Here is a 20,257-nt window from a genome sequence, read left to right as displayed (position 1 = left end):
CAGGCTCAGATGAAACAGAGCTGACTGGAAAGCCATGCAGTTAAGATTCTTTCTGGGAAGTTTTCCATTGCTATGTCATCCAGTGGGACGTATGCTGCATTCCATAAAACATAATAAAAGTACTTTACTTCTATTCAGAAAGGTCACTTAAAATATGTATTAACTCTGACCGATTAAAAAGATGCACAAATTAAGACTGTGTTCCTTTAAAGATTTAACCATGTATTTTACTTTACGTACATACAGTGAGTTGTCCCACTGAAGTCAATGGGACTAGCCATAGGGCTAAATTCTCATCTGCCTCTTGAACTTTGGGGGGTGGGGGGAGAAGGCAGACTCCAGGGATCTTGTAGTTCTTGGTGCTGCACAGTCTTACTCCAGTGTAAGTTAGAGTTGCTGAGGAGCAACTGTAACTTACATCACTGGCACAAGGTCTCTCAGTGACCATACGCCAGAGGAGTATTGAGTGTAGGGGATCTCTGCTCTACCATGTCCCCTATGCTGGGGGATGCGGAGTGGCTGGTGCAGGAAGCAGCTATGCCCCTTCCACCACTGGAGAGCTCCCCTCTGCAGGTGGAGAGTTCTCTACTAGACATTTCTTGTCAGCATATGTCCACTGTGGAGAGTCCGTTCCAGAGTGTGATTGATACCTAAGAGAGAGCAAACTCTATATTTTCAAAAACATTGCTTAATCCACAAAACTCAAACCACCACTACAACTTAGAAACAAAGAAAAATTAATTTGGATTTTGATGCTTCATAAAAAGAAATACTAAAGAACTAAGACCTTAATTCAGCAAAAGCACTAACGCTGGAATTTTCAAGGTAACCTGAGGGAATTAGGTACCCAACTAAGATGAAAGTACATCCTTAACTTTAATCAGGTGTTTAAATCTATCCCCATTCATCACTTTAGCATGTGGTTAAATCCAGCTAACTCTGTAGTTACCTCTTCAAATGGATTTAAGCAGATGCTTATGTGCTTTGCTGAATTGGGATCCAAAGTCCATCAAACCAATGGAAACACTCCCTAAGGAAAGGAGTACTTGTGGCACCTTAGAGACTAACCAATTTATATGAGCATGAGCTTTCGTGAGCTACAGCTCACTTCATCCGATGATGATTACTTCATCCGATGAAGTGAGCTGTAGCTCACGAAAGCTCATGCTCAAATAAATTGGTTAGTCTCTAAGGTGCCACAAGTACTCCTTTTCTTTTTGCGAATACAGACTAACACGGCTGTTACTCTGAAACTCCCTAAGGAATATCTTATCCTAGAAGACTTACTTTTCAACTTCTATGACAAATCTCTTCGGAAACTAAATTATTTTTATTATTTAATGCATATTTGCCAATCTTATATTATTATTTATATTACTGTAACACCTAGGAGCCACAGTCATGGACCAGGACCGCACTGTGCAAAATACTGTACAAACATGAAACAAAAAACAGTCCCTGCCCCAAAGAGTTTACAGTCTCACTTTAAATTTATTTGTGATTAAATATTTGCACTGTAAAAAACAAAACAAATATTATATTTCAATTTACCTAATACAAGTACTTTAGTGCAATATCTTTATCATGAAAGTTGAACTTACAAATGTAGAATTACGTACAAAAAAAACTGCATTCAAAAATAAAACACTGTAAAACTTTAGAGCTTACAAGTCCACCCAGTCCTGCTTCAGCTGATCGCTGAAGTTTGGTTACATTTGCAGGAGATAATGCTGCCCGCTTCTTGTTTACAATGTCACCTGAAAGTGAGAACAGGCATTCACAGGGCACTGTTGTAACCGGCATTGCAAGATACTTATGTGCCAGATGCACTAGAGATTCATACGTCCCTTCATGGTTCAACCACCATTCCAGAGGATGTGTGCCTATGCTGATGACGGGTTCTGCTCGATAACGAAAGCAGAACGGACCAACGCATGTTCATTTTCATCATCTGAGTCAGATGCCACCAGCAGAAGGTTGATTTTCTTTTTTGGTGGTTCGGATTCTGTAGTTTCCGCATCAGAATGTTGCTCTTTTAAGACTTCTGAAAGCATGCTCCACACCTCATCCCGCTCAGATTTTGGAAGGCACTTCAGATTCTTAAACTTTGGGTGGAGTGCTGGAACTATCTTTAGAAATCTCACATTGGTACCTTCTTTGTGTTTTGTCAAATGTGCAGTGGAAGTGTTCTTAAAATGAACAACATGTGCTGGGTCAGCATCCAAGACTGCTATAACATGAAATATATGGCAGAATGTGGGTAAAACAAAACAGGGGACATGTAATTCTCCCCCAAGGAGTTCAGTCACAAATTTAATTAATGCATTTTTTTAACGAGCGTCATCAGCATGAAAGCATGACCTCTGGAATGGCGGCTGAAGCATGAAGGGACATACAAATGTTTAGCATATCTGGCACGTAAATACCTTGCAATGCTGCCTACAAAAGTTCCATGCAAATTCTTCTTCTCACTTTGTGGTGACATTGTAAATGATAAAAGGGCAGCATTATCTCCTGTAAATGTAAACAAACTTGTTTTAGTGACTGGCTGAACAAGAAGTAGGACTGAGTGGACTTGTAGGCTTTGAAGTTTTACATTGTTATGTTTGAGTGCAATTATGTAACAAAAAAAATCTACATTTGTAAGTTGCACTTTCATGACAAAGAAATTGCACTACAGTACTTGTATGAGGTGAATTGAAAAATACTATTTCTTTTGTTTACAAAAATATACACTTTGAATTCAATTACAACAGAATACAATACATATGAAACGTAGAAAAACATCCAAAATATTTAATAAATTTCAATTGGTCTTCTATTGTTTAACAGTGCAATTAAAACTGTGATTAATCGCGATTAATTTTTTTGAGTTAATCACGTGAGTTAACTGCAATTGATCGACAGCCCTCGTAGACTTCAATGCATTGGGAAAGAAAGGTAGGTCATATAATGGAGATATGCAACGCATCTTTAAGAACAACAGGTACAAGAGGATGAGTAATCATTTTTTCTTCAAGTGCTCGCGTATGTCCATTACACTGTAATTGACACCCAAGCTGTTATCCCAGGTGGCGGGACTGGGAGTCTCGTCACAGAAGGGAATGTAGGATTGCTTTCCCTATACTTGAATCTTCCTTTGATGCAGTGGCAGTGAATGATGTCTGGTAAATGTATGAATGGAAGACCACATCACCGCCTTGCAGATGTCCATAATTGGAACATGTGCCACAAACACTGCCGAGGCCAAATGCTGTCTGGTTAAGTGTGCTGTGAGTCTGTCAGTTGGCGTGACCACTTTGACAGCATAACATTCTGAAATACAGCTGGTGATCCATTTTGAGAGTCTGTGCATTGTGGTTGACTGACCTTTCATACAGTCTGCCTAAAAAATAAAGAGCTGGGAAGAAACTCAAAAGAGCTTTGTCCCACTGAGGTAAAAAACAAAAGCTCGACAAACATGCAGAGTGGAGCCTTCACTTGAACTTGTGTGTATGTGGCTTTGGGAAGAAAACTGACAGGTGTATAGACTGATTCAGATGGAAATCAGATACCACTTTTGAGAGAAATTTAGGGTGTGGTCTAAGCTGGAGTTTGCTTGTAGAAAACTGTGTATAGTGGATCAGTGACCAATGTACTTAGTTCTCCCACCCTCCTAAAACACTAAGAAAGCTACCTTCGCTAACAGTTGTAGAAGTGAACATGATATTAAAGGCTTGAAAAGAGAATCCATAGGGCAGACTACACTAGAAGAAGTTGAGTCCCTGTTAGATAGGAAAAATCTATGTAGATCTTTCAGGACTCTGCTCATGATATGATGAATAAAAAGTCTTACCATCTGTGGAAGGTCCAAGGGTGGACCGCTGAAATGGCTGCAAGACACATCCATATGGAGCTGATGGTTAGACCTGACTCCTTAAGTTGCAAGAAACAGTCCAGTATTGTTTAAATATTAGTCTGAGTGGGGAGACACATTATGGAGGCTGGCCATTCAAATGCAGAAAGGCTTCCACTTACTCAATAAGTAACTCCTGTGGAAGGTTTTGTGCTGTGAAGAATATTCTCGACTGCCACAGAGCAATGTGCCTCTTCTGCATTCAACTACTGACATGCAGCACTTTGGGACTTCAGTGCAGCACCCGACACAATTCTGTGTTATGAGGCCAGTTATCAGTAATAGCATGGGCTCCTGCGTGGGCAGTTTGTGGAGCTCTGAATAGCAAATCTGTCTTGGCCAGGCTGGAGTTATAGGGCTCATTCTGTCATGATCTTTCTTGAACTTGAGAATTATCCTGGGAATCAGAGGTACTGCTGAGAATCAGAGCTGGGTATGCATACAGCAGACTTCTGTCCCATGGAAACAGAGAAGTATCTGATATTGATCCGGGGCTATGACCTGCTTTGGAATAGAACCAGGAACACTTCCTGTTCTGCCAAGTCACAAACAAATCCACCAACAGAAAAAACCCTGTGTGGAACAACCAAGCTAGAATGTTTATGCTGAGAAACGATTTGTGGTCTAAACTGAAAGTTCTGTTCTGACGAGCCACTAGACCATTTTGAACCCCCAGCAAAGCGAGATGCCCTGAGAGTGTCTGGGCTCCAAATGCACGTTACACAATTTTACCGCTTCCTGACAAAGGCTGTTTGAGCTGGCACCCCCTGGCTTGTTCACATAATACACAACTGTGGTGTTGTCAGTGAGCATTTGGACAGTTTTGCCCTGAATGTGAGGCAGGCACTGCTGATTTGCAGGCCAAATTGTGTGCAACTCAAGTATGCTTATGTGTAACCTGGCCTCGTGGGCAGCTCATAAACTTTGAGCCTGATAAATGCCCAGATTTACTCCAAGCTGAAGCATCTGCTACCAAAGTCTTGGAAGGGAAAAGAGGAGAGAAAGGGACTCCCTTGGCTCATCCACTGAGGTGACAACACCTTGTCAGGAATGCATGCCAGCTTATCTAGACAGTGAATCTGAGGATAATAAACTGACTTGAGCCATGCCTGCAGTCCTCTGAGGCGGGTCACACATATACGTGAACCAGTGTGACCTAAGAGCCTGAAGCAACTCCTCACAGGATGGTCCTTGAAGGACGCTCAGAGGTCCCAGAGAGTCTGAAATCTAGAAAGAGACTAACACCTTGACAGAAGTCAAATCCAGGACTTCCCCAATGAATTCTACCTTTGCAAAGACAATAATATCAACTTTTCTTTGTTTAATTTCAGGCCCAGAATGTTGAACAGACACAGAGTTTGATGGACCATAACATGCACCTAGCATCTGAAGTGACCCCAAATCAACAAGTTGTCCAGGTAAGGATAACAGTGATGTCTCTTCCGTGAAGACAGTCTGCCACTACTGCCATGCACTTGGTAAAGACCCTCGATGCTGATGATAGGCTGAAGGGTAAGACAGTGAACTGATAATGGTCATCTACTAAGACAAACTCAAACTCCTTCCCCATGCCTCCTGCCCACCGCAATCAGCTGTTACGCAGTGCGCAGGAGGCTCTGGTGGGGAGGGGGAAAGAGCGAGAGCATGGCAGGCTTGGGGGAAGGGGTGGAGTGGGGACAGAGCCTGGGGCCAAGCAGGGGGTTGAGCACTCCCCAGCACATTGGAAAGTTAGCATCTATAGCTCCAGCCCTAGAGTCAGTGCCTATGCAAGGAGCTGCATATTAACCTATGAAGAGCCGCATGTGGCTCCGGAGCCACAGGTTGGCCACCCCTGCTGTAAGTCAAGGGAAGCATGCCAGCCTCCCAGATCTATGGAGGGGATAATCATAGCCAAGGATGCCATACAGAATCTTATCTTCCTGAGGTATTTGTTGGGCTTTCAAAGGTCTAGGATGGGTCCGAGAGTTCTTTAGTGGGTGCAACTCCTCATCTATATTAGGTGAGAACAATGCACATTCCTTCAAGGGGAGTCCTTAATTGTCTGTGACACCTGCACAGGAATCCCCAAGGACTCCAACCAGGAAGAGCAGCACATAGTCACTGCCATAGCCCTGGCTGTAGAATCCGCCATGTCCAAAGAAGCCTGAAGAGCTGATTGAGACACAAGGTGGCCCTCAAAAATGAGTGACTGAAATTGTTCTCTGGAACCATCCAGCAGCTTGCTCACAAATTGAGATATTGCCTCCCAGTTAGAGAAGTCAGACCTCGACAAGAGAGCATAGTGATGGACAATATTGAGGTGTGAACTTTCCATAAAATGAGTTTTACTACCAAAAAGGTTGAGCTTCCTGGTGTTTTTGTATTTGGGGGCAGCCTTGGCCTGGTCCTGCCAGTTCTTCTCATTCACTACAGCCACTATCAAAGAGCCAAGTGTGGGATGTAATTAAAACTGTTCAAACCACTGGGTCAGAACCTGGTATTCCATTCATTTGGCCACGGGGGGAATGGAGGAAGGGGTTTGCCAAAGTGTTTTAGCCAGCTGCATAATGTCCTCATTGATAGGCAGGACTACCTTTAATACCACATCTTGGCAGCTTTGCCAGCGCCAGATGACAGATTTTGTCCTGAAACAATGGTGACTGTGGTAGCAATGGACGTAACAAGTCCCTGCATGGCCTAAGCCCCTGTTGTAGTCAGTACAAACATGGCTATTGTCCCACAGTGAGCAGAAATGACTGCTCCATTGCAGCTGGAGAGATAGCTAGTCTCAATGGTCCCTGGGAGGGCACCTGGGTTGATAGCTCAGGTCTTTCTATATGAGCCAGAACAAGGAAGCAGCAAGCCAAAGGGCAGACTGTACCACTAGTACCAGAACAATCTTCTTGTTGTGTTTTTGAGGCCAGAACTACTCTGAGTCTTGGACTTCAAAGAAGACAGTCGTGGAGACAGAACTCTCCTGCAGTCCTGTCTGTGGGCATAGCTGCAGGAGCACTTCAGGAAGGAGTCATCGAAGAACTACCTTTGGACAACTGAGGAAGTTCCAACACCATTCTAAGGGCAGCCTTCATGAGGATGTAATGGAGATGCTCCTTCCTCAGCTTCTCTGTCCTGGCCTTGAAACCACAACAAATAAAGCACTTATTTCTAACACGATCCTTGCCTAAGCACTTGAGACAAGGCAAATGAGGGTCACTGACAGATATAGGCTTTCCGCAGCCTGAGCAAAGTTAAAAACCCAGGGATCTTGGCACAGGCTCCCCGGATCCCAAGTAGGGACTGGATGCCCTGCTGACTGGAAAAAAACTAAGAACTAAACATTTTTGAAATGAAATAAAAAATTTTAAAAGCATCAAGTGACAAAAAGGAGTACCATTAGGTATTACAGAGTAGACTAAAAGTTTTTGTTAACAGGGAACACAAATGCTCTGACCACCAACCACGGATGGTAACAAGAAACTGCAGGAGCAGAGGGTTGGCTCCACGCTTTATACCCTCACTTCAGAGAATGAGGAGCTCAGCTGTGAGGGGGGCTGCCCCTATATGTACCACTAAGGGAAAACTCTCCACCACCGGTGCCTGGGACATGCACACACCTACAGTATAATCATCAATATACAAGCACTTGAAATATCTGCAAGAATTAGACTTGGCCTGGATGCGAGGACCTAGAGAGAGGCTGGAGTCAAAGATGACACCCAGATTACGGGCCTGAACAACAGGTAGAATTATGGTGTTCTTCACCATGGTCAAGAAAAAGGTAATGGAAAAGGCTTGGGAATAGAGTTGCCAACTTTGGCTGGATGAATTCCTGGAGATTTTATAACATGACATGATCTTTATTTAAAGATTCATCTTTAATTCCTGGAGACTCCAGGGCAATCCTAGAGGCTTGGCAACCTTTGGGGGGATTAAGAGCTCTGTTTTAGCCACGTTCAGCGTAAATTAATTGTTAGATATCAACGAGGAGATGTCAGTGAGACAGGCTGAGATTTTAGTTTGGATAGACAGACAGGTCTGGAGTAGAGACAGGGATCTGTCAGTCCCTGCATAGAGATGGTAGTTTAATTTGTGTTTGCAGATGAGATGTTACTATATTATTTTTAAAAGCTATTTTAAAAATCAAATAATAATTACGGACTATATATTTACCTTGCTTGAACATTGCTGGGGTCTTCCTTAATCACAGCTGTAAAATCCTGAAGAGCTATAGTCCAAACTGATTTCTCAAAGAAATGTATTCCATGTTTCATAAATGCATCTGTTCTTTTTGGATTATATTGAAAACACTACATTGAAAAATTTAAGAAGTACATAATATTTGCATAATAGTTATACTTATTTTCCTACAAATTAAAAATCTGAAATGAAAAGGTACCAAAGAGTATAAACTTTTAGTTTATACATTTTTTAAAAAAATCTTCCATTCTTTTAAAAAAATTTCCTTGTCCTTTAATTTCCTTTGCCATTCTTTTCCCTTCAATTGTAAAAGTGGAACACATAACCAACTAGGCAATCTTATAAACTGACTCTTAATTTAGCTATGAATCACTCTCCAGGATAAATTACATAAAATATGTACTAACTCCATCACACTGAATGGTTTGTTTAAAAGGATACATAGCTTTCAGAAATTTGTGCCAGATAAATCTAAATATTTGTAATTCAGTGATGTTACTATAATAATGTTACACTACAAAAAGGAAAACCTACTTTGGCATAATCATCCATTGCCAACAATAAGTCCTGTTTCTCTTCCAACAACTCAGCTCTCCTAAAATAAATGTCATCATCTGTAGGGTTGCATTTCACTGCTAACGTGCAATTTATGATGGCCAATGCATTATTGCCTTGATTTCTGTAAATTTCAGCCTTTGACAGATATGCATCTAGAACCAATAAAATATAAAATACATTTAGCAGCACAAAATATGTACGATTCATCTGCCATCTGTAGAAAAATAGCACAAGCATGAAAGTAAAGCATGACCAATTCTTTTTCACTCTGGGTGATACATGGCAAAAGTACTGGAACTTCAGCTCTGTGCTCAGACCTCTAACTCCATAGTCCTCCCGACAGATAGCTTGTGTAAGATTTCTCAGTTATTGAAAGTCTTTGCAAACTCAGATTAACGTAAAGCACTTCAAAGTGATCCGAATGTTCAAAGCCATTTTAGCCTGAGTAAAATAACCTAACAGGCCTATTTTGATGTTTCTCAACAACATTCTAATCTGTAGATTGAGCAAAGAGATGAAATAAAAAAAAAACCTGTGCATGCACAAAAAACTTCCAGCAACTTAAATTACTACACCAATTTATTTCAAACACAGCATGTTTCCTTAGCTCCCCTTAGAATGTATTCCTCAAAACAAAGCAAGTTTGAGCAAAAAATATCAGTCACAAGTTAGTTATGTTTGTGTCAAATTCCTGATTAAAAAACTTACGGCAGTTTTTACACACACACGCACACCTCAAAACACTGAACAAATTTTGCTGGAACTTCGCAAAAACAATTTGCTTCAGGCAATCATCAAGCATGGAAAACTGCAACCTAAAATGAATTTGTCTGTTTAGCGCAGTTAAAAAAGGGAGTTAATCATAAAAATTACATTTTAACTAACATACAAGGGGACAAAATTAAGGGTGCATGGACAACCGTAAATTTGTTGTTTCCTAACTTTCAAGTGCACCCTAAGTAACATTCTTTTCATGCAGGTTTTATTGTATGCAATCCCTTAGGTTTCTGTTTGCTGTAATTTTTTTATCTTCCATTAAAAACAATCTCACCTAGGGTTGCTAGGTGTCTAGTTTTCAACCAGAAAGTCCAGTTTTAAGGGGACCTGTATGGTCTCCAGTCAGAAGTATTGACTAGACACCAAAAGTCCAATTATTGCAATTTTCTATCTTCTTCTCCAGGAAGCAGCTGTAGCCATGAGGGAAACTCTGCAGAGGGTTCAGCCATCGCCGCTGTGGGTCAGGGCGGAGCAAGCCATACCCCTGGGGCACACAGGTGGGGGAGTGTCCCTGGTTTGCCTCCCTCCCCTCCAGCTGCACAGTGCCTGGGTGGGTGTGAGCCAGGAGGAGGGAGGGGTTAGGAGTAGTCAGGGCCTGTCAGGGGTTCCTTCCTCACTCTGAACTCTAGGGTACAGATGTGGGGACCTGCATGAAAGACCCCCTAAGCTTATTTCTACCAGCTTAGGTTAAAAATTTCCTCAAGGCACAAAGTCTTTGCCCTTGGATTAGGTAAAACGCTACCACCACCAAGAGTTTTAGACAAAGAACAGGGAAAGGACCACTTGGGGTCCTATTCCCCCAAAATATTCCCCCAAGCCCTACACCCCCTTTTCTGGGGAAGGCTTGATAATAATATCCTCACCAATTGGTACAGGTGAACACAGACCCAAACCCTTGGATCTTAAGAACGATGAAAAATCAATTGGGTTCTTAAAAGAAGAATTTTATTTAAAGAAAAGGTAAAAGAATCCCCTCTGTAAAATCAGGGTGGTAAATACTTTACAGGGTAATCAGATTCAAAACACAGAGAATCCCTCTAGGCAAAATCTTAAGTTACAAAAAGACACAAACAGAAATACACATTACCTCCAGCACAGTGAATTTACAAGCCAAAAAACAAAGAAAACCTAACGCATTTTCTAGCTAGATTACTTACTAACTTTACAGGAGTTGGAGAGCTTGCATCCTTGATCTGTTCCCGGCAAAGGTATCACACAGACAGACGACAACCTTTTTTCCCCCCCTCCAGATTTGAAAGTATCTTGTCCCCTCATTGGTCATTTTGGGTCAGGTGCCAGAGAGGTTACCTTAGCTTCTTAACCCTTTACAGATGAAAGCGTTTTGCCTCTGGCCAGGAAGGATTTTATAGCACTGTACACAGAAAGGTGATTACCCTTCCCTTTATATTTATGACAGGGCCCCTGTGAGGGGTATTTGTAGGGAGCTTGTTGCGACAAGCTAGTGAACAGGGGACCACAAACAGGGAAGTTTGAGAGAGGGAGAAGGAGATCCCCCTGCTGAAAGAACAAGTTGCAAGTACTAATCTTGGGGTGAGTGAGTTTGTTTGGCTGTTTGTGTTTTTTCTCTCTTTCAGGTTATTTCAGTTACAGGGTCAGTTGAGATTGTGTGTCTGGGGACTGTTTGAGCCTTTGTTCCCTGGATCATCCTTGATCATCTTTGATTAGCCTCAATCAGCCTTGCGATCACCCTCCCCCTGTGTGATTAACAATGGGGTAGAGCTGACCTAGGAGAAAAGGCCTTAAAAGCCAGAGGCTAAGCAACCCAAGGGAGCTAGCAAAAAGGGGACCACAAACAGGGGAGTTTGAGAGGGACTTTGTGGGCGGGAGCTGTAATATAATCGCTGTGGTTAGGAAGGGACACATCGCCAGTGCCAGTACTGCTCCAGTCTCCTCCACTTGCACCTGTACCCAGACAAACCACCTAAGCATGGATGCCTCTACCCAGATCCTGGTGTGGATTTGAAGAGACCGTGGGCTGCATTTCCCCACTCACAGAAAGCCAGGCTGGGGGGACCATCCAGCGTGAAAGGTGCCTGCTGGTGGAATCTCAGGAAGCAGGGGGGAGAGCTATAGGAGGAGGTGGCTAGGCTGAGGAGCATCCATGCCCACAAAGAATTCTTTGAGAGTATCCACATGGAGACATCCAAGGCTGAGGAAGCTATCCAGTTTCAAAGGACTGATGTCACACCACCAGGGGAGGAGGATATGGCTCTGTCACAGGGAGGACACTGGCTACTGGTTACTTCTGGCAACAGGCAGTGCTCCACCCCTACTCCCAAACTGCCCACCATGATGATGGAAAACCATTATGCTGCCCTGGCAACGAGCGATGAGGAATCACCCCCAAATGTGGAGGAGGAGAAGCCATATACCCACAAGGCTGGGAGGATCGCAGCCACCAGTCCCAGGAGGAAACATAGGGTAGGCTGGTGAATCTCTTCTGTCACCCTGACATGGCATCCTGGAAGGTATGGCTAAGGGACAGCGGCCCATATCCGAGATGTTACTGAGGGACTGTCAAGGATCATCCAGCCCTCTTACTACAACCCACTGCTACTCATCCATGTGGGCACTAATGATACTGTGAGGTATGACCTTCAGCAGGTCATGAGTGACTACAGGGCTCTGGGAGTAAGGGTGAAGAAGTTGGGAGCACAGGTGGTGTTCTCTTCAATCCTTCCGGTCAAGGGTAGGAGTCAAGGCAGAGACAGATGCAACCTGGAGGTGAGTGCCTGGCTGTGAGGATGGTGTTGCCAGGAGGGTTTCAGCTTCCTTGACCATGGGATGCTGTTCCCGGAAGAAGAACTGCTAAGCTGAGATGGGGTCCATCTATCGAGGAAGGGGAAGAGCATATTTGGATACAGAATGGCTAACCTCGTGAGGATAGCTTTAAACTAAGTTTGAAGGGGGCAGGTGACCAAACCCCACAGTTAAGTAAACATGGAGACCTGAGAGAAGGGTCAGAATGTGGTGGGAGCATGGGCTGTTATAGCAGGGATAAGGGAGAGACAAGACAGAACTCGGGGGGTGGGGGGAGCATGAAATCAAATCAGTGTCTTAAATGTATACTAATGCAAGAAGTATGGGGAATAAGCAAGAAGAACTCAAAATACTAATAAATAAAACACAACTATGACATAGCTGGCATCACAGAGACTTGGTGGGATAATACACATGACTGGAATGTTGGTATAGAAGGGTACAGCTTGCTCAGGAAGGACAGGCAGAGAAAAAAGGGAGGAGGTGTTGCCTTGTATATTAAAAATGTATATACTTGGATTGAGGTTGAGATGGAAATCGGAGACGGACTTGTTGAAAGTCTCTGGGTAAAGATAAAATGGGTAAAAAACAAGGGTGCTGTCATCGTACAGGTCTACTACAGAGCACCTAACCAGGAAGAAGAGTTGGATGAAGCTTTTTTTAAGCAACTAACAAAATCATCCAAAGTACTGGGCTTGGTGGTAACGGGAGACTTCAACTACCCAGACATCTGTTGGGAAAATAACACAAAAGGACACAAATTATCCAACAAGTTCTTGGAATGTATTAGAGACCATTTTTTATTTTAGAAGGTAGAGAAAGCTACTAGGGAGAGGCTGTTCTAGATTTTATTTTGACAAATAGGGAGGAACTGGTTGAGATTTTGATCAAATTCACCCAAGCGGCACTTCCACTTTCATGAAATGGTAACGTTCATGATTTTAAGGAATGGTAGGAGGGACAACAGCAACATAAAGACAATGGATTTCAAGAAAGCAGACTTTAGCAAACTCAGGGAGTTGGTAGGTAAGATCCCATGGAAAGCAAATCTAAGGGGAAAAACAATTGAAGATGGTTGGCAGTTTTTCAAAGGCCACAAGAGCAAACTATCCCACTGCATATGAAAGATACAAAGTATGACAAGAGACCACCCTGGCTTCACCAGGAGATCTTCAATGATCTAAAACTCAAAAAAAGAGTTCAACAAAAAGTGGAAACTAGGTCAAATTACAAAGGATGAATATAAACAAATAACACAAGTATGTAGGGACAAAATTAGAAAGTCCAAGGCACAAAATGAAATCAAACTAGCTAGAGACGTAAAGGGTAACAAGAAAACATTCTTCAAATACATTAGAATCAAGAGGAAGACCAAGGACAGGGTAGGCCCATTGCTCAATAAGGGTGGGGGGGAACAATAACAGAAAATGTGGAAATGGCAGAGATGCTTAATGACTTCTTTGTTTCAGTTTTAACCAAGAAGGTTGGTGGTGATTGGACCTCTAACGTAGTGAATGACCGTGAAAATGAGGTAGGATCAGAGGCTAAAATTGGGAAAGAACAAGTTAAAAATTACTTAGACAAGTCATCAGGGCCTGATGAAATGCATCCTAGAGTGGAGCTGACTGAGGAGATATCTGAGCTATTAGCCATTATCTTTGAAAAGTCCTGGAATCTCCCATCTTCCATAAGACTGGAAAAGAGCAAATATAGTGCCAATCTATAAAAAGGGAAATAAGGACAACCCAGGGAATTACAGACCAGTTTAACTTCTGCTCCCAGAAAGATAATGGAGCAAATAATAAAGCAAACAATTTGCAAAGATCTAGAGGATAATACAGTGATAATACATGGATTTGTCAAGAACAAATGGTGTCAAACCAACCTGATAGCTTTCTTTGACAGGATAACAAGCCTTGTGGATAGGGGGAAGCAGTAGACGTGGTATATCTTGACTTTACTAAAGCTTTTGATACTGTCTCACATGACCGTCTCATAAACAAAGTAGGGCAATGCAACCTAGATGGAGCTACTATAAGGTGGGTGCATAACTGGTTGGAAAACCACTCCCTGAGAATAGTTATCAGTGGTTCACAGTCATGCTGGAAGGGCATAATGAGAGGGGTCCCACAGGGATCAGTTCTGGGTCCGGTTCTGTTCAATATCTTCATCAACGATTTAGATAATGGCATAGAAAGAGTATAAAGTTTGCGGACAATACCAAGCTGGGAGGGGTTGCAAGTGCTTTGGAGGATAGGATTATAATTCAAAATCAGCTGGACAAACAGGAGAAATGGTCTGAAGTAAATAGGATGAAATTCAATAAGGAGAAATACAAAGTACTTCACTTAGGAATGAACAAATCAGTTGCACACATACAAAATGGGAAATGACTGCCTAGGAAGGAGTACTGACGAAAGGGATCTGGGGGTCATAGTGGACCACAAGCTAAATATGAGTCAACAGTGTAACACTTGCAAACAATATTCTGCGATGTATTTGCAGGAATGTTGTAAGCAAGACACGAAGAGAAGACTGAGAGGGGACATGATAACAGTTTTCATGTACATAAAAGGTTGTTACAATGAGGAAGGGGAAAAAATGTTCTTCTAAACGCTGAGGACAGGACAAGAAGCAATTGGCTTAAATGGCAAGGGAGGTTTAGGTTGGACATTAGGAAAAACTTCCTAGCTGTCAGGGTGGTTAAGCACTGGAATAAACTGCCTAGGGAGGTTGTGGAATCTCCATCATCGGAGATTTTTAAGAGCAGGTTAGAAAAAAACCTATCAGGGATGGTCTAGAGAATACAAACTCCTGCCTTGAGTGCAGGGGACTGAACTAGATGACCTCTCAAGGTCTCTTCCAGTCCTATGATTCTATGCTTCTAACTTACCCTGAGCACGTTTGAACCCTGTACCTTCTGTACTACAGCACAGACTTTTATCATTTGCACTACAAGAATAACATTAGTCAGTGGCAGAAGAAGGCTGCAATTGCAGTTGGTGAGAGGGAGTAGGCCACTGGGGACAGGATATGGTTTGGGGGAGTATGGTCCACCTCCCTCTCACTCCCCCACCCTTTCTGGGAGTTGGAAAGCCCCTGCCCCATGTGGAGCCCCCACAACAGGGAATGAACCTCTGGGACCATTTCCTGGCCCAGATAATGACTAGGGGAACCTGGCTTATCTCTCTTCCACTTCCCACCCCAGAAGTGGGGAATCTCCTGATCCATACTGTGCCCTGGGAGGACGGTGGATGGATGGCTCGGGCCACATGCTGGATTCAGATGGCTAGTTGGGGAAGCCTGTGTTTCTGTGTTCCCCACTGAAGGAGTTGAGGGATCTCCTGCTGCATGTAGTGCCTGGGTCTAGGGGGAGGCTGGGAGCAGAACACCCAGCCCTCCCACCTCACCCAACCTGCTGCAGCTGCTCTGGGAGCTCCCAAGCACTTTGAGTAGCATCCACTGCAGCTCCTTTGGCTTTCCTTTCCTTTCACAAACCAAAAAAAAATAAAAGGTTGAAAGAACACTTTATAATAGAAATCTTTAGGCAGGGTCATTACCAGCTTTCCTAGAAATATTAATGGATATAACGTCATGACAATTGTGTATGTATTGAAATAAAACAGTTAGTTATTGTTTTAGAAATTTGGGCCCCAATCTTTCAAAGACTTGTGCTCATGCAAAACTTTACAAACTACAAGCAATCCTATTGAAGTAAATGGGACTATTTGGTGCATAAAGTTAGGCATGTCCATAAGTCTTTGTGATACCGGGGCCTAATACACCTGAAGAAACAGCATTTGTAAGAAAAAACTGTTTTTAAAAAAAAAAAATCAGTCATACTTCAGTAGATACATACCTGCATTATTTTTGTTCCACTTAATTATAAAATTCAGGTCATCCAAGGCAGCTTGATTTTTTTCTTGAAAGAGGTAAATCAAATGTCTGTGCCAATAAGCATTAAGTAGAAGTGGTTCTAAGCTTATGGCCTACAAAAGAAAATGTGAAATAAATAATAATTTATTATTTAGACAGTGAGATTTCACCAAGCAAATAATTTCTTATGCATTTTATTCATAGTGCTCATAATATTAATCTAACATAAGTCTAGGGAAAATTTACAGGAGTATACATATCTGCCACTGGTCTGCTAGAGTCTGGACTTGTAAACTGTCAAGACACACTGCAAGGCTCACCTGTTTTCTAAGGCTTTGGAGGATGATAAAGATGAGGAATTAAAAGAATAAAATGAATGTCCTGTGCAGGTAATTTCAGACAGTCTAGAAGATATCTAAGAGATTATAGGTGATATTGTGTATTATAATGTACTGTAAAGAGTCAGAACATGTAACAGATACCTATATTTTATAAATCAAAAGAAATTAAACAAATACATACTTTACACTTATGTATCACTTTACATGGAAAGTCTGTGGGAAAAGATCTAGTTTCTTAATTATAAAACAGTAAGTCAAATTTAAAGTTAAAATGTTTTATAAATGTTTACTGGAATCTGGAGATAATATGTAAATTGGATCCAGAACAGGCACATTTTGGGGGGAAGTATCAAAACCAGGTAAAGAGATTTTTACCCACATGCTTTGGATCTATGCATAATGAGAACAGGTGATGTGAAAGATGAGCAATGTGGATTTGGAATTTATAATTACTGCACCTATCTAAAATAAACACTATTCCTGATCTGAAGACTATTTCATCAAGAAACGTCCTGGTGATAGGCACCTTAGAAATACCTAAAATAGATAAGTAAATTGAAGGAGCGCTGCTTGGATACAATTTGAATTAATGAAGAATAAGATCCTCCAACAAAGACAGACTGGAGGGTAAATCTTTCTCACATTGTAGATCTTGAGAGAGCAGGACAGCACAGATGATTAAAACACATATATAAACAATTTATTTATACTGAGGGGGCTGAGATTAATTATCATCATTATAATCATGATTTAACATTTATATTCCAATAGTGTATGGACACCAAGCAGGTTGGGGCCCCAACATGTTAGATGCTGTGCAAACATATAGTAAAAGATAAGTATAAATATGAAGAACTATGCTATTGGCTGTAAGTGAAGATTTTTGCATTAAATACACCTTCTACCTTCAAGTAATGTACTTTAGATTTTATCTTTTTATTTTTGCTGTTTATAATTTATTTTTGTTATGCTTAGTTTAGATTGTGTAGTTTCTTGGGTGGAGGTGAAGAGTTTCTCTATGAAGTGGGTACCCTCTAAATTACTGATAGATTTAATCTTCAAAAACATACCAAATACCAATGTTAATTTATAAATATTAATTATTGTAAGAACATTTATTTTACTTATGCGTAATAAATATGCTGCACTTTATAGAAAATAAAGGCTCGATCATCAGCTGTGCCCAAAGTAGTACTTGGAACAGCTGGAAACAAAAAAAAACAAAAAAACAAAAAACTTACTTGCCATCTTTCTACACTCTCTCTTCGCAGCCAGGGCCCAATTCAGAACTTTTCTAGCTTGAGACAGCTATTATGGACTCCAAAGAAACATTATGGTGCTAGAGCACAGCGTATTTTGGCCCTGCATCTCCATTCCCCCAATATGCACCTGGGAGCATCCCATTCTGGGAGAGAGGCAAAAGAAGGTGGCATAGAGGCTGGCTATCAGCTTTCTACCAGCCCTGGGAGAACTCAGATGCCCAACAAGGAAATAAAAAACACCTACTTCTTGGTAGTAAACAAACTTTGTATTAAACTTACTTTTTCTAAATCATCCATGGCTGACTTTAACTTGCCTAATTTCCTGTTTATTGCTCCACGTCTACAATAGTGAAATGCTGAGGAATTTTCTTCCTTTTCAATCAACACTGTTAGTCTATTGATTTCTGTTTCCAAATCTTCAATTTCAGCAATATCTTCTACCAAAGCAGGATTCACTGAGTCCATTAGTTCTATTTCTAGATCAGGTTTTCCTTGTTCTGCAGAGTCCACCTTCTTAGTGTCTGTTAGTACTTTAGCATCTTTTTCCTCAGTAGAAGCCCTACTAGGAGGGAAAGCCTCATCAAACCAGCTATCCCAGATTCCTCTGACCCACTCACGAACACCAAGGTCTTTTGGAATTCCACCTTTACTTTTTTCAAATTTCTCAAAATCTAACAAACAAGGGAGACTGGGACTTCGATAACGTTGGACTGCCGGAGATACTCTGATACTGAATTTATCCTGTAGATGCAGTCTTCCAAGGGATACAGAGCTGAAACAGGGGGGAAAAATGATGACGTTAACTACAGGTTCTTAGCTATATTGATGATACGGAGAATTTGGCAATCAATAAATATTTAATTAACCACTTAATTAGTTTAATTAATAATTATATAATTTTTTTGGTCTAAGAGCCACTTATTACAAATTAGTCACAAGTGAGCACAGGTATGATAAATGATGTTCACACTCCAAAATAAATCAGCACCTGCTGCTCAGTTCCAAGCACACACACCTCCTCAGAAAGTTCTCAACAGACGTATATAAGGACAAAGCTAGACCTGAGAAAAGGACCAAATTCAAGAGCTGCATAATAACCTAAAAGATTAGATTAAATAGATGGATGAGACACACTAATGGGATTCTAAGGAGGCCAGTGAACATAGATCTACGTGCATCATCCAAATTGTAATGCATGGAACATGCTAATCGCCAAGGACAGTGCCAAAACCAAGCCCAGAATGACCATTTTTTTCTAAAGACAGTACATAGATTCCAAGCTGAGAGCCTCGACAACGTTCAACATCAAAATCTGCTGATTGTGTCAGATTTAAGACCTATTTCAAGCCACTCAATGCCAAGGAAATATAAAAGTCTTTATCTGTAGCTGTAATATTATCTCTGTCACCAAAACACAGAGTTCTAAAATGGAATGTTGAGATAATATTTTACGTTTATCCAGACTCTTTCATCTTAAAAATCCCAATTAAAACCATATCTAATTATATACAAAACCACTGAAATGTAGCCACATCTAGGGTGAAGGACATGCAGGACACCACACAGAGGTAGAAAGCCCTGACTCTCAGCAAAAGGGCTATGAAAACTTCAGTGTCAACAAAAAGCAGAGAGCACCTCTGTTTATAAGTTTCAGAGTAGCAGCCGTGTTAGTCTGTATTCGCAAAAAGAAAAGGAGTACTTGTGGCACCTTAGAGACTAACAAATTTATGTGAGCATAAACTTTCGTGAACTACAGCTCACTTCATCGGCAGCTTATGCTCAAATAAATTTGTTAGTCTCTAAGGTGCCACAAATACCCCTTTTCTTTCTGTTTATAAGGTTATCTTGAAAACCTACCACCACTTCAACATACCATCACAGTAAATCACACTGTCCTCAGTTTTGCTAGTTGAGAAAAATTTAAGAGCTAAACATAAGGAAAAAAGAAACACAAACTCATAACAGCCCATGAAAGATAGCTACAGAGACAAACAATTAGCTGGAAGAAGAAACTGAACTGAAAGGCCAGTATTGAGCACCCGTTTATATACAGTGTGTGTACATTTTTCATCAATCAGTGCACAAGCGGGTAGTGTACATTTTTTCAGTAGCTCCCAAACCCACACACACACAACTTAATCCAAAAGTGAAGATCTATGCATCAGACTTAAGAATTAATTTGTTGTCCATTTCATATACTAATACAAAACTGTTAAGTAAGAATATTAACATTCTTTTACTGCATCTGTGGCCTTTTAAATCCTTGATAGCTTCCTAAAGTCATATCTCTTCTATATCCTATATAATAAAATGAATAAAAATAAACAATGACAATGAATATATTTAGAGTGATACAAGAAGTCTGAAGAGTAAAGAGAGAACCCCTTCCCTTGGATATAAACTGTGCAACCTCACAGAACACAAGACGTTAATCCAGCCTAGGATTTCATTCTATTCTTTCAGAGGAAAGAAATCTCAGTTTAAATTGTGCTGTTATAACAACTAGATTAAGCTTTTGAACACACTACTTTTTAAACTTCAGTATTCACTGGCTACTGTTGTTCTATAAATAAGTTAATTAATTAAAGTAT

At 41.2% G+C, this 20,257-nt stretch overlaps 1 protein-coding gene across 1 annotated transcript in view; it reads right to left on the bottom strand.

The window, feature by feature from the left end:
* The window catches only part of TTC6 (tetratricopeptide repeat domain 6), a 129,076-nt gene that overhangs the window by 51,761 nt on the left and 57,058 nt on the right, over window positions 1-20,257 (bottom strand). The window contains exons 10-13 of the mRNA XM_077819995.1: window positions 17,946-18,438; window positions 16,047-16,176; window positions 8,606-8,781; window positions 8,045-8,181 (exon numbers count right to left, since the gene is read on the bottom strand). Coding sequence (XP_077676121.1) covers window positions 8,045-8,181; window positions 8,606-8,781; window positions 16,047-16,176; window positions 17,946-18,438 — 936 coding nt within the window. The remainder of the gene's footprint in view (window positions 1-8,044; window positions 8,182-8,605; window positions 8,782-16,046; window positions 16,177-17,945; window positions 18,439-20,257) is intronic.

Source organism: Eretmochelys imbricata, chromosome 6 (assembly GCF_965152235.1).
Source record: "Eretmochelys imbricata isolate rEreImb1 chromosome 6, rEreImb1.hap1, whole genome shotgun sequence".
NCBI classification, from domain to species: Eukaryota; Metazoa; Chordata; order Testudines; family Cheloniidae; genus Eretmochelys; species Eretmochelys imbricata.
This window is presented reverse-complemented; position numbering and strand designations above follow the sequence as displayed.